This window comes from Capra hircus, chromosome 13 (genome assembly GCF_001704415.2).
Source record: "Capra hircus breed San Clemente chromosome 13, ASM170441v1, whole genome shotgun sequence".
In the NCBI taxonomy this organism is placed as follows: domain Eukaryota; kingdom Metazoa; phylum Chordata; class Mammalia; order Artiodactyla; family Bovidae; genus Capra; species Capra hircus.
This window is the reverse complement of record NC_030820.1, coordinates 66,174,552-66,187,222: the sequence shown is the minus strand read 5'-3', so window position 1 is coordinate 66,187,222 and position 12,671 is coordinate 66,174,552. Positions and strand designations below refer to the sequence as shown.

General features: G+C 41.0%; 1 protein-coding gene across 1 annotated transcript in view; it reads right to left on the bottom strand.

The window, feature by feature from the left end:
- Nucleotides 1–9,185, bottom strand: part of CTNNBL1 (catenin beta like 1) — a 161,106-nt gene extending 151,921 nt beyond the window's left edge. Inside the window, exon 1 of the mRNA XM_005688545.2 lies at nt 8,948–9,185. Coding sequence (XP_005688602.1) covers nt 8,948–8,977 — 30 coding nt within the window. The 5' untranslated portion in view covers nt 8,978–9,185. The remainder of the gene's footprint in view (nt 1–8,947) is intronic.

The following is a 12,671-nucleotide window of genomic DNA, read 5'->3' as shown; positions in this document are numbered from 1 at the left end:
AAGAGCTAGCCCTCCACTTGAAACTTCGTATTTTCCACACAGAAAAGAACCTTGTCTTTCATCTTTGAGAAATAGGTCCAGGGTTTTTCTCAAGTCAGCCGGAGGCAGCTATACCCTTGACTGAAATGCAGAACCGGGGGTAGGTGATAAGTGGGCTGGTGGAGAGACGCAGGGGATTATGTGATACCAGAGCATCTGGTTAGAAGGTTCAGTAGACACTTGAAAGCTAAATCAGGGCTAGTGCGCCAAGAGTTTATATAAAGCTGCTGAAGGACAAAAGGATGGATGAGTTCCTCTAAGCTGAGGAACCAGGTTACAGAATCAAATTCTAGTGAAGAGTCAAGAATAATGAGGCTCTAGAAGTTATCACACTAAGTGAAGTAAGTCAGAAGGGGAAAGATAAATACCACATGACACCACTTATATGTGGAATCTCAAATACGATACAAATGGACTATTTACAAAACAGACTCACAGACAGAGAAAACAAATTTAAGGGTTACCAAAGGGGAAAGGGGGTGGGAAGGGATAAATTAGAAGTTTGGGATTAGCAGATACAAACTACTATACATAAAATAGATAAACAACAAGGTTCTACTATATAGCACAGGGAACTATATTCAGGGTCCTATAATAAACCATGATGGAAAATACATACATGTACATATACACATGTTTTAACTGAATCACTTTGCTGTAAACCAGAAACTAAAACAATATTGTAAATCCACAATACTTCAATAAAAAGTTAATTAAAAAAGAAAGCATTTACAATATATGTTAGAAAACAAAACAAACAAAACTGGTGACATTTAAGACTATAAGTTTGTTATCAGTATATCAGTATATCAGTATATCAGTTAATTTCCTGATTTTGACCACTGTACTCTGGTTATATAACTTTAAGGGAAGCTATTTGAGGAGCATATGGGAACTCTCCATACTGTTTTTGCAAAACTTCTGTAAGTTTAAAGTTAGATCAAAATTAAAAGGTTTTTTTTTTTTTTTTAAGGAATGTAGGTTTTGTAGCAAGAGGAGCAAGACATGATAAGGAAGCAGAGGACAATTTAGTAACTGAAGTAATGGATTTGAAACAAACTTTCTTGAAGTCTAACATGAAAGCAGAGATACAAGCCAGCAAGCAGACAAGATATTAGAACAAAAGCTTTCCAAAAGGCATATGTAAAGCCACGTACTAGTTCATTCACTCAATCATTAGACAATCATTTATTAGGTGTCAGTTATGAGTGAGACACTCCGGTGCTGGTCCCTGCCTCTCAGTTCACTGCCCAGTGCAAGGAGGCATATAAAAACAATGTATTTTACGAGTATAAAAGGAACTCACCAGGGGAAAGAGAGAAGGTAAGATCACAAAGGGAAGGAGGGAACATTAACAAAAAAGTGACCCAGAAGATGAAACAGAAAACACCCTGAAATGGGAACATCAATACGAATAGCAATTTGTTATTTATAGTCCCACTAACAATGAGTAACTTTGAAAAGCACTAGCCTAAACTGTCATGCAAAAGGAGCCTATTTCATGATGCTGTAAGAGACATCACGATTAGGATAATATTCTCAGAGTTCTTGGGTAAAATGGGGCTACCAAAGAAAAGATATATTTGAGCACAGTGTCCAGTCTTCCGAAAATTTTTCATCAACAAAAAACACAGCAGAAAAGCACAGTTATAAACTACAACTCTAGGAAAAAGAAGCAGATGATAAGAAGTACAAATGATAAACAAAGGGAAAAAATGCTTATTAAAGCAAATGAACTAACACTTTATATACTTACTAGATTAATGAGAAAAAAAATAAATTATGACAACTGGTGGGCTGCCGTCTATGGGGTCACACAGAGTCGGACACGACTGAAGCGACTTAGCAGCGGCAGCAGGAGCAGTATTATCATCAGGATTGCAGGAAAACTGGAACACACACCACTGTTAGCCCTGTCAGCTGATAAGGGATTAATCCCACGTGAGCACTGTGCACTGCTCGACACCTGCAGCTGAGACAAACCCGTCATTTCCCGCCACTCCCCTTCACTCGCTCAACACTCCGTGCATTTCACTCAGGGCTTCTGTACTCCCTAATCGTAGTCAAGAATGACTCCTTAGCCCCCTTCATTACCCACAGAACTTCTATTCATTCATCAGGGCTGAGATTCCAATATCTTCTCCTTTTCCTCAACAACCAAACCAAATCCATTTCCAGCATCCTCTCTCCAGGCATATCCAATCATTTGATAATTACTACAGCAGATGTGAGGGGGAAATGCTACCTGAATAAAGAAGTTCACAGCAATATTATCTCCAAGAACAAAACCTGGAAACTACCTAAGTACTCGATTATAGAAGAACAATTTAGGAGAAAATGGTTGGCCTATGACTTGAGTGGAAAAAAAAAAAGGTTTGCAGACATTAAAAATAACATGCAGAAACACAAAATATTTCTGGCAATGTTAAAACACAGAACACAAAACAGTATATATACAATGGCTATAGTCATAAAAAACACAAAAGTCCTCTGGGAATATGAAAATATTTATAGGATTAGGGGTAATCGTTTCCTTTTTCTTGAACACTTTCTTTTAATACTACTCCTGTCAAATTACTGTCATTAAAATTTTTCATTTCAAAAGAAAGAAATAAGAAGGGTAAAGGAGAAAGACTCTAGATTCCAACAAGCCATTGCAATCTCAGGAACTCTTCTATTACTGACTGATAGGTAACAAGAGGAGTGGGTGTCTGCAATATTGACAAAACCAAGGGTCCTCGACCCCAATCTGCCTCAAAGAGAACACTCTCATGTCACAAAGCAAGTCATTCCCACTGAGCCAAACTGCACTAAATGAGAATTCTTTATTGGAAAACTTCAGAGGTAAGAACTTTTTCCAGACATCTGTGGAATTAGTATTAATGAGAATGCCCCGGAGTTCATACACGCGTCTATGCAGCAGAAACTTCTCAGCCAAGGAACTGCTGGGCACACTTCTTGATGAGATGTCTAAGCCTGAAGGCATCAAAAAAGTACATTTCCATATTGGGAACATAACTAGTTTCCTCTTTAAGACTTTTTCCACCACCTCCTGTCCACATTGTAATTCTCCTGTCTTCTCAAATGAATAGTTAACATATGTCAAGGATATAAGGCATATACTGAGGCGCTTGCTGCCTAACTCTATTATTAGAAGAACCAATCTCAGTAGAAAATTGCAATCTTCCCACCAAGCTGCCCCAAAAGTGAGACTTTGTAAGCACTCAAAAAACGTCAAATACTTTTAATAAACATCTTGACATTACAGATTTTCTTTATTTACCTTAGTCTTTGAATTTTAGGAAAGGAAAGAACAAGAAGTCATAGAGCTCAATCTCACTGTATATTAATCGTGATTTTTTAAAAAATGACGTACAGAGAAGGGAAGGGACTTATCCTGAGTCACCCAGATAAATAATGATAAAGGTAGGATTAAAACTCAAGTCTCCCAGATTTTCAGCCCCAATTCATTCTTCTACATCAAGCTTTTTTTTAATCCCTTGAAATCTCTGGAGCTCTTGGCCTAAATAATTAGTTATCACAGAATTTTAAAGCTAGAAGGGAGCTCAGAGGAACTTACTTAATCTTCCCTCATTAGTCATATGAGGAAACTGAGGCCCAGAAAGATTAACTGATTTGTTCTCACTATCGTAGATGGCAGGGGGAAAAGTATAGCTTGCTTACACTCAAAATACTGCAAACTAGTGGCCATGAAAAGGGAGGTGAAATGTCTCAGTTGGAGAAAATTTTAAGAGGAATGTAGGTCATTCTAGGCCAGGGGGTCTCAAAGTGGGGTCCCTGGACCCGCAGCTTAAGCATCACCTGGCATCTTGTTAGAAATGCAAATTCTAAGTCTCATGGGAGACTTACTGAATCAAACTCTGGGGGTGGGGATGTTCAAATCAGAGCGCTTTGTCCCTGAGAAATGAATGCTAGTGGCCAAGCTCAGTCTACTTTGTAAATGACAACTAACATCAAAAGCACTTAAGATTCGTGCATTCGTCTGTACATGTACCATAGTTCAATTTTTAAAGTTTTTTAAAATTGGAAACTAGATTTGGGTATTCAGTTGGTTCCAGTTCTAGCTCTGCTCCTTACTGACTGTTTCATCATGGGCAGGTAACTGACCCCTCCAGCTTGAGTTTCCTTTTCTATAAAACGGGCATGCCATCTACCTCAAAGAGCATGTTGAGAATTAATGTAAGGACGTTATCTAAAAGCACGTTAGTTCAGCCCAGCACAGTGGGTAGGAGCTCCAGCTCTGGGGCAGGCACTTTTTTGTACCTCAGTTCTCTCATTTGTATAGCAGAGATTTTAAACAGTCCTCCACATAGGGTTGTTATATTTAGAGATAGGATGCAAGCATGCGATCCATCTTTCATGTCTATAAAAACTTCCTGTTTTCAAAGAGCTTTTGCAGCCATTAACTTGGGTGATCCTCATGACTTTCCACAAGAGGATGGGTGCGTCTGATTTATCATGGACTGGATTCTAGACTGTACCATCTTTTAGAAACAGGAGGAGTGGACACCAATCTTACAGAAAGAAAACTGCATGAACAGTGCCATGTAGAGAATGAACAGAGCTGGAAATAAGATCAGGATTCTGGTTTTGACTCTTGCCACTACCTTGGCCCACAACCTTTGGGAAGTCCCTTTACCAAAATAGGGTTCACTTTTCATTTGTAAACATGGGGGCTGAATGAGGGGGTCTGTAACATTTCTCAAAATGGAATTCAAACTCCTTATTATGGCCCACAGCAAGGCCTCCACAGCTGGTCATCTGCCTACATCTCCAATTTCATCACTTTTCAATCCCCTGCTCATTTACCAAGTTCCAGCTACATCAGTCCTCTTCCTGATCCTCGAACAGGCTGCACCACCTTCTACTTCAGAGTCTATGTACTTGCTATTCCCTCTGTTTTGATTATTCTGTGCTTTTCACATGATTGGTTCCTTCTCAACCATTTATCATGTCCACTCTTCAAAGTCTTTCCCAGACCATATTATCTAAAAATAATAGGTCCTGTCTCCCACTTCCATGGGTTATTTTCTTTAATGGTGCTGTCCGGGGCTTCCCTGGTGGTCCAGTGGTTAGGACTCTGCACTTCCACTGCAGAGGGTGCCAGTTCAATCTCTGGTCGGGCATCTCTAAGATTCCACATGCTGTGCAGTGCAGCCCAACAATTAAAAAAAAAAAAAAAAGACAAAAAAACCAGCACTGCCCAACAAAAATATATTGAAAGCCACAAGATGTATATATAACTTTATGCATATATAACTTTAAATTTTCTAGTAGCCACATTTTAAATTTAAAAACATTTTAAATGTCTTTAAGACAATAATACTAGTTTTAATAATTTTCTTTAAGTCAATATACCCTAAGCATCATTTCAGCATGGAATCAATATAAAAATTAATATACTTTGGTCACCTTTTCATCACTTCCTTCACACTAAATCTTGAAAATCCAGTGTATACTTTACATGGGTAGCAGACCTCAACTCAAACTAGCCACACTTCAAGAGTTCACTATAACATGTGACCAGTGGCTACATCAGACAGCCCAGTTCCATAGTACATCCTGTGTATCCTTCAAAGCACTTATCATGACCTGAATTTCTCATTCATTTACTCTTATCTTGCTACTTCCCCACCAGATTATAATTCCACAAAGCAAGAACCTTGTCTGTTTTATTCAATGCTGTGTATCAGTGGATACAGTGCCTTGCAAGTACATACTCAATAAATATTTGTTGAGCAAATAAATGAACCTTTTCAAGCTTTAACGTTCTATGAGTGCTCTGCCGCCTTAGTTGTGCCCAACTCTTTGGAACCCATGGACTGCAGCCCACCAGGCTCCTCTGCCCATGGGATTATCCCAGCAAGAATACTGGAATGAGTTGTCATTTCCTCTTCCAGGGGATCTTCCAGACCCAGGGATTGAACCTGAGTCTCCTGTGTCTTCTGCACTGGCAGGCACATTCTTTGCCACCTGAGCCATTTGGGAAGCCCATTTAATGAAGAGTGTGCTCATGCGTAGGCCAAACAGGCATCAAAGTGAAAGTGTTAGCCACTCAGTCATGTCCAACTCTTTGGGACTCAATGGACTGCCTGAGTTGTGTCCAACTCTTCGGAACCCATGGACTGCAGCCCACCAGGCTTCTCTGCCCATGGGATTCTCCAGGCAAGAATACTGGAATGAGTTGCCATTCCTTTCTCTAGAGGATCTTCCCGACCCAGGGATTGAACCCAGTTCTCCAGCATTGCAGGCAGATTCTTTACCGTCTGAGCCACCAGAGATATAACCACTCGTTCAACCCACCTATCTCCGTTCTTCTTTCACATCCAATAACTGTCTTAAAAAGGAAATCACTTGGCACTTGGCTACATACTTCCCATTGCTTACAAGTTCTTTCCCATGATGTCCAGAGTCTCCAAGGTCAATTCTAGGTACAATATTTTGGCTGAGGGAATTGCATGAATATAATTGCTAACATTCTTAACGTTTATTCTTTGACAAGCGTTGCTCCAAACACTTCACATTTCACAACAGCTTCACAACAGACTTATATGATAGGTACTTTCATTGCCCTCACTTACAAGATGAGGAAACCAAGGCAGAGAGAAGTTAAATATTTTGTTCCAGGTCACAGCAGTCAGGGAGCAGCAAAACAAGAGAGGCCAAGCAACAGAGCTCCAGACACATGGCTCTTAGTCCCCTATTCTCTACTGCAGAGCTGTCCAAGGAAAATGAGAAGCCAGCTATATATGTAATTTTAGCAGCCACACTAAAAGGCAAGTAGCAACATTTTAAAGTCAACAGAAATAGGTAAAATTTATTTTGAATATATTTTATTTTGCCCATTACCCATATATGATTATTTAATCAGTATGATCAATAATCAAAGTAATTGATATGATCATGTAATCAATATTAAAATTTTACTTTTTTATACTGATTATTCTAAGCGTCAGTCAGTTCAGTTCAGTTCAGTCACTCAGTCATGTCCGACTCTTTGCGACCCCATGAATTGCTGCATGCCAGGCCTCCCTGTCCATCACCAACTCCCGGAGTTTACCCAAACTCATGTCCATCAAGTTGGTGATGCCATCCAACCATCTCATCCTCTGTCGTCCCCTTCTCTTCCTGCCTTCAATCTTTCCCAACATCAGGGTCTTTTCAAATGAGTCAACTCTTCACATCAGGCGGCCAAAGTATTGGAGTTTCAGCTTCAGCATCAGTCCTTCCAATGAACAACCAGGACTGATCTCCTTTAGAATGGACTGGTTGGATCTCCTTGCAGTCCAAGGGACTCTCAAGAGTCTTCTCCAACACCACAGTTCAAAAGCATCAATTTTTCAGCGCTCAGCTTTCTTCACAGTCCAACTCTCACATCCCTACATGACCACTGGAAAAACCATAGCCTTGACTAGACAGACCTTTGTTGGCAAAGTAATGTCTCTGCTTTTTAATATGCTATCTATGTTAGTCATAACTTTCCTTCCAAGGAATAAGCGTCTTTTAATTTCATGGCTGCAGTCACCATCTGCAGTGATTTTGGAGCCCCCGAAAAAATAAAGTCTGACACTGTTTCCCCATCTATTTCCCATGAAGTGATGGGACCGGATGCCATGATCTTAGTTTTCTGAATGTTGAGCTTTAAGCCAACTTTTCCACTCTCCTCTTTCACTTTCATCAAGAGACTTTTTAGTTCCTCTTCACTTTCTGCCATAAGGGTGGTTATCATCTGCATGTCTGAGGTTATTGATATTTCTCCCAGCACAATAAACTGTGGAAAATTCTGAAAGAGATGGGAATACCAGACCACCTGACCTGCCTCCTGAGAAACCTATATGCAGGTCAGGAAGCAAAAGTTAGAACTGGACATGGAACAACAGACTGGTTCCAAATAGGAAAAGGAGTACGTCAAAGCTGCATATTGTCACCCTGCTTATTTAACTTATATGCAGAGTACATCATGAGAAACGCTGGGCTGAAAGAAGCACAAGCTGGAATCAAGATTGCCAAGAGAAATATCAATAACCTCAGATATGCAGATGACACCACCCTTATGGCAGAAAGTGTAATTTAACACAATTCAGATTAGTCCCATTTCAAGTGTTTAACAGCTGTATGTGGCTAGTGGCTACCATACTGGACATTTAAGAAGACCAAAGAAAGGTAAAATGGTTGAGCTGGGAGCCAAAAGACCTCATCTCTAATCAAAGCTCTTACTGAGTGACTTTGGAAAAGTCTTTTTTACCCTCTGGGTCAGTTTCCCTACATGTATTCTGAGCAAATGGGACAAGAGTCCTAGGGATCCATCACATGTGAGAAAGTCAAACATCTGCCAACAACTGCAATTAACATGTGTCCAACTTTCTGCACTTTAAAATTAGCTTTCACATTCATTGATTAACACAGTCCTCAAGCTACCCTAATAGGTAGCTATTACTGTCTCTGTTTTATACATACAGAAGTTGAGGCTCCAAGAAGACAATAGAACTTGTCCCAAAGCCACAGAGCCGATCAGTAGAGAAGCTGATACTCAAATGCAAGAAAGTGCTCTCCCACCACGATCCTCAACTCAGTGACTTGAAAAAAGAGAATTAAAGGGGAATGGTTGTGAAGATAGTCTGGGGCCTTCAGAAAAGTGAAAGGGAGTCAAGTCTCAGGGTTGGGTGAGAAGAGGCCCAGACGAAGTTAAAAAGAGGTCCGGGCCTTGAGGATCGTAATTAATTGAAAGAACCCAGGAGAAATTCGAGAAAGGGACCTGGTTGACAAGAGAAATGAGAGGACCCAGGCCCAGGGAAGAGATGGGAGAGAGTGATATGAAGGAACTCTGGTCCTGCGATTCCTGCCTGGGTGAGAGGACGGTCCCCCCAGCCCTCCTCGACCGTCATACCTGGTAGCTCAGAAGTTCCCCAACGTCCATGGTTGCAGTCTCAATCAACACTGGCTACTCGGATTCCCTCCACTCACGACCAAACCGCGGCCCCCAGAGCGGCAGCTCCAGCCACACTGCCGTAAAGCGCCTGGAGCAGGGGCCGCAGAGCCAATGAAGCAAAAGTGCGCGCGACACGCAAGCCGGCCACACTGCAGTAAAATGCAGAGATACTGCAAAGCGCCCTGCTTTTAACAGCACTACTTCCGCCCGGAACCTGAAGGGGGCGGGGAAAGGGGCGGAGACTTGAAGGGGGCGGTGCGTTAAAAGAAAAGAGTAAAGGAACCAAGATTTATTGCGCGCCCCCTACGTGCTGGGCGGAGTGCAGGGCAGGACGCACGGTGTTTCCCTTGTCCTGTCTTAATCCATTCAGTGACCTAGGCAGTTTTATTCCTCGTTTTATTCTCAGTTCCAGTAGAAAACTGAGGCGTTGAATTGCGCTGTCCAGTACTATACCTACTAACCACCTGTGTTTACTGAGGGCTTGAACCATGGCTAGTCTGAATTAAAATATGCTTTAAGTGTAAAGAAAATACCCATCTGATTTCTAAGACTTGTGTTGATTACATGTTGAAGTTATACTTGGGATCAAATAAAATATAAAATTTAATTTCACTTTGCTGTTTACTTCACCATTTCTATTTACTTTTTAAAATGTGATTAGTAGAAAATGTAAAGTACTCGTGTGGCTCTCTTTGTAGCTTCCACTCCATTTGTGTTGGACAGCACTGGCTCAGAAAGTGTAGTGTCCAAGACAATTGTTAGTACCTGCGAAACAGTTGGTGATGACATTTCCTTCTCTGGGCTTCTGTTTATTCATCTATGCAAAGGCCAGTGGAAACTGGATAATCCTGTTTCTACTCAAGTCGTGTAAATAGGTTTTCTGTAGGTGAAAGTTGCCCATCATTGGAAAAGAACTATTCAAAGAGTGCATCTGAGCTCCTGGGATTTAAATGTTTCTGTCTTCAAAGAGAGCTAAGCCTCTCTACTAGTTCCCTTGGCGATTAGTCTGGTGATTTTCATGTTCATGCTGTCTGTTTTAGTCCTTTCAAGCTGCTATGAAAAAAAAAATACACTGGCTGGCTTATAAACAACAGAAATTTATTTCCCACAACTCTGGGGGCTGAGAAGTCCTAGATCAAGGCACTAGCAGTTTCCTCGTCTGGTGAGGGCCTGCTTCATGACTCACAGAAGTCCCTTCTTACTGTATCTTCACATGGCAGAGGCAGGTGAGGGGTTTTTCTCCCACCTCTTTTACAAAACTAATCAGGAGGGCTCCACTCTTTTGATCTAATCAGTTCGTCAAAGCCTTACTTCCTAATACCATCGTCTTGGGAGTTAAAATGTCAAATTATGGGCTTGGGGGAGATACAAACATTCTGACCATCACAATATTGATAACCATCGTCCTCATCTTACCTCCACTGTCTCCAATTGTACAGAAATTATTTCCTCAAACTACCAAATCCTCTCCTCTTCTGCCTAGCCACTAGCCCCACACCTCAACCAATTGTTTCTCATCTTTCAGACCTCCAATGTCTCTATCTTAGCATAAACTTCCACTACTCACCTTGGGTCCAAGTAAGCAAACTCTCCTCACGATTCTCTTTCCTAGCACCTTCTCTACTTCACAGTGTATCTCAGTCTGTCCTTAATGGCTGATTACTTGTTTATTGACAGCCTCATTTACTGGACACAGGCTGCATGGGAACAGGAATTGTGGATGTCATGTTAACCACTATATCCTAAGACAAAAACTCTGATACAGCGTTCGGTACAGGAGGAGGAGTTTCCACAAACGGGCCTTGTGGGTCATGATAAGGAGATTGGATTTTCTGCTAAGAGCATTAGGAAGATATTGAAAAGATTTTAAGCTGGGGGGTTGGAGGGGTGTGTTGTGATTGGGTTTATGATTTTTAAGAATCACCTATGAGATCTGCTTTGAACTGAGTTATTTGAGTGTCTTTTCCTCTCCTACTTAGCTGTGAGTGTAGACTGTGCCTCATTCAGGGATGCAGGATAAAGTAATGGTGGAAGTGTGTACTTTGGAATTGTGTACTCTTTAGAACTATGTCCCAGTTCTTGGTATCTGGAACCAGCTTATATAGACAGGCTTGCAAGACCCTGGGGTTAAACTTTCAGGAAATTTACAAGCCTGTTGACGTCAGGTTGGTTCCTTCAAATCCGCTTCAGTGGGTGTATTTACAACATGGAAATCAACATATGCTACAAGTCATGACTCTTGGTTTTTCAGTGAGCTGACTGTTAAACCTTTACCAACACATCGCTAATTTAGGTTCTAGCCAAAGTTCCACCACAATCACCTCTGCGCTCTTAGACAAGTTACTTTCTCTCTCTCAAAGTTGCAGTCTCCTCATATGTAAGATGACTCATTGATTTATTCAGGAATTCGCTGAGTACCTAGTCAATGCCAGTCACAATTTTAGGCTCTGAGGATATCGAAGTTTGTAAGGAGAAAAGTTCCTGCCCTTTTGAGACCTACTTCCTAGTGGGGGAGAAAACCTAACAAGGAAGATGAGAATGTAAAATCATCCTCATTTTACAGGTGTGGAGACAGAGGCAAGTGGCTATGTACCTGATTGCCTTCTCCAAAAAGTAGAGATCCAGCTGAATTTACATCATAAAATTATGGGGAATTTACAAGAGATGCTGCATGCAAAGCACTTAGCTTGGTGCCTGGCACAGAAAAGTTCTCAATCAATATTTGACCTTAATATAAGAGTTGAGTGGGAATTGGGGGAGAGGGAGTAGGGTGGGGAAAATGAGCTCATTTCTTATATCCTTTCCTTTGAAGGTATTCAGTTAAGTCTGTGTGTTTTTAGAAACCAGGCCTTAAAATATAGAATCATAAGGCAAAATCATATGAGAACCATGAAATTAGGATAATATACCTTCCAGGGAAGTTTTCCCAGAGGAGGTGCCATTTGGACTAGGGTTTAAAGGATGAGAAGAGTTTGCCAAGAGGACATGGGGAAAGATGGGTGATCTGGACAGAAGAAACAGCATGGACATAGACAAGGAACTGGACAGGGAATATTGTGTGTGGAAGGAATGGTAAGAAGTAAGAGGGGAGAGGGCAGCTGAGCTGAGGAAGAGCACAGAGAGAATTAAGAGATTTAGCACATAAAAACATGACACCCAATCATGTCTGAATTTCAGTTAAATGATAAAAAAAAAGTTTTAGTATAAATATGTTCCAGAAACTCCCCTGGTGGTCCAGTGGTTAAGACTCTGCATTCCCAATGCAGGGGGCCTGGGTTAGATGCTTGGTCAGGGAACTAGATCCCACACGTCGCAATTAAGAGTTTGCATGCTGCAACTAAAGATCCTGCATGCCACAACTAAGCCCGAGTACAGACAAATAAGTAAATGTTTTAATAAATAACTAAATAAATATATAAATATGTTCCATGGAATATGTAGTAACATACCGAAAACTTTTTGTTGCTTATCTGAAATCCAAGTTTGGCTGGGCATCCTGTATTTTATCTAGCAATCCTCATCATGGAGGATCTTGAATATCGCATTGAGATATTTCAATTTTATCTTGATGTGACAGTCCATTAATAATTCCTTAGGAACCTCCCCAAGGATAAAGGTTGGGGCCCCCATTCTTCAGGTCTCAGCTTAATGTCACCACATCACAGGCATCTTCCTTGGCTAT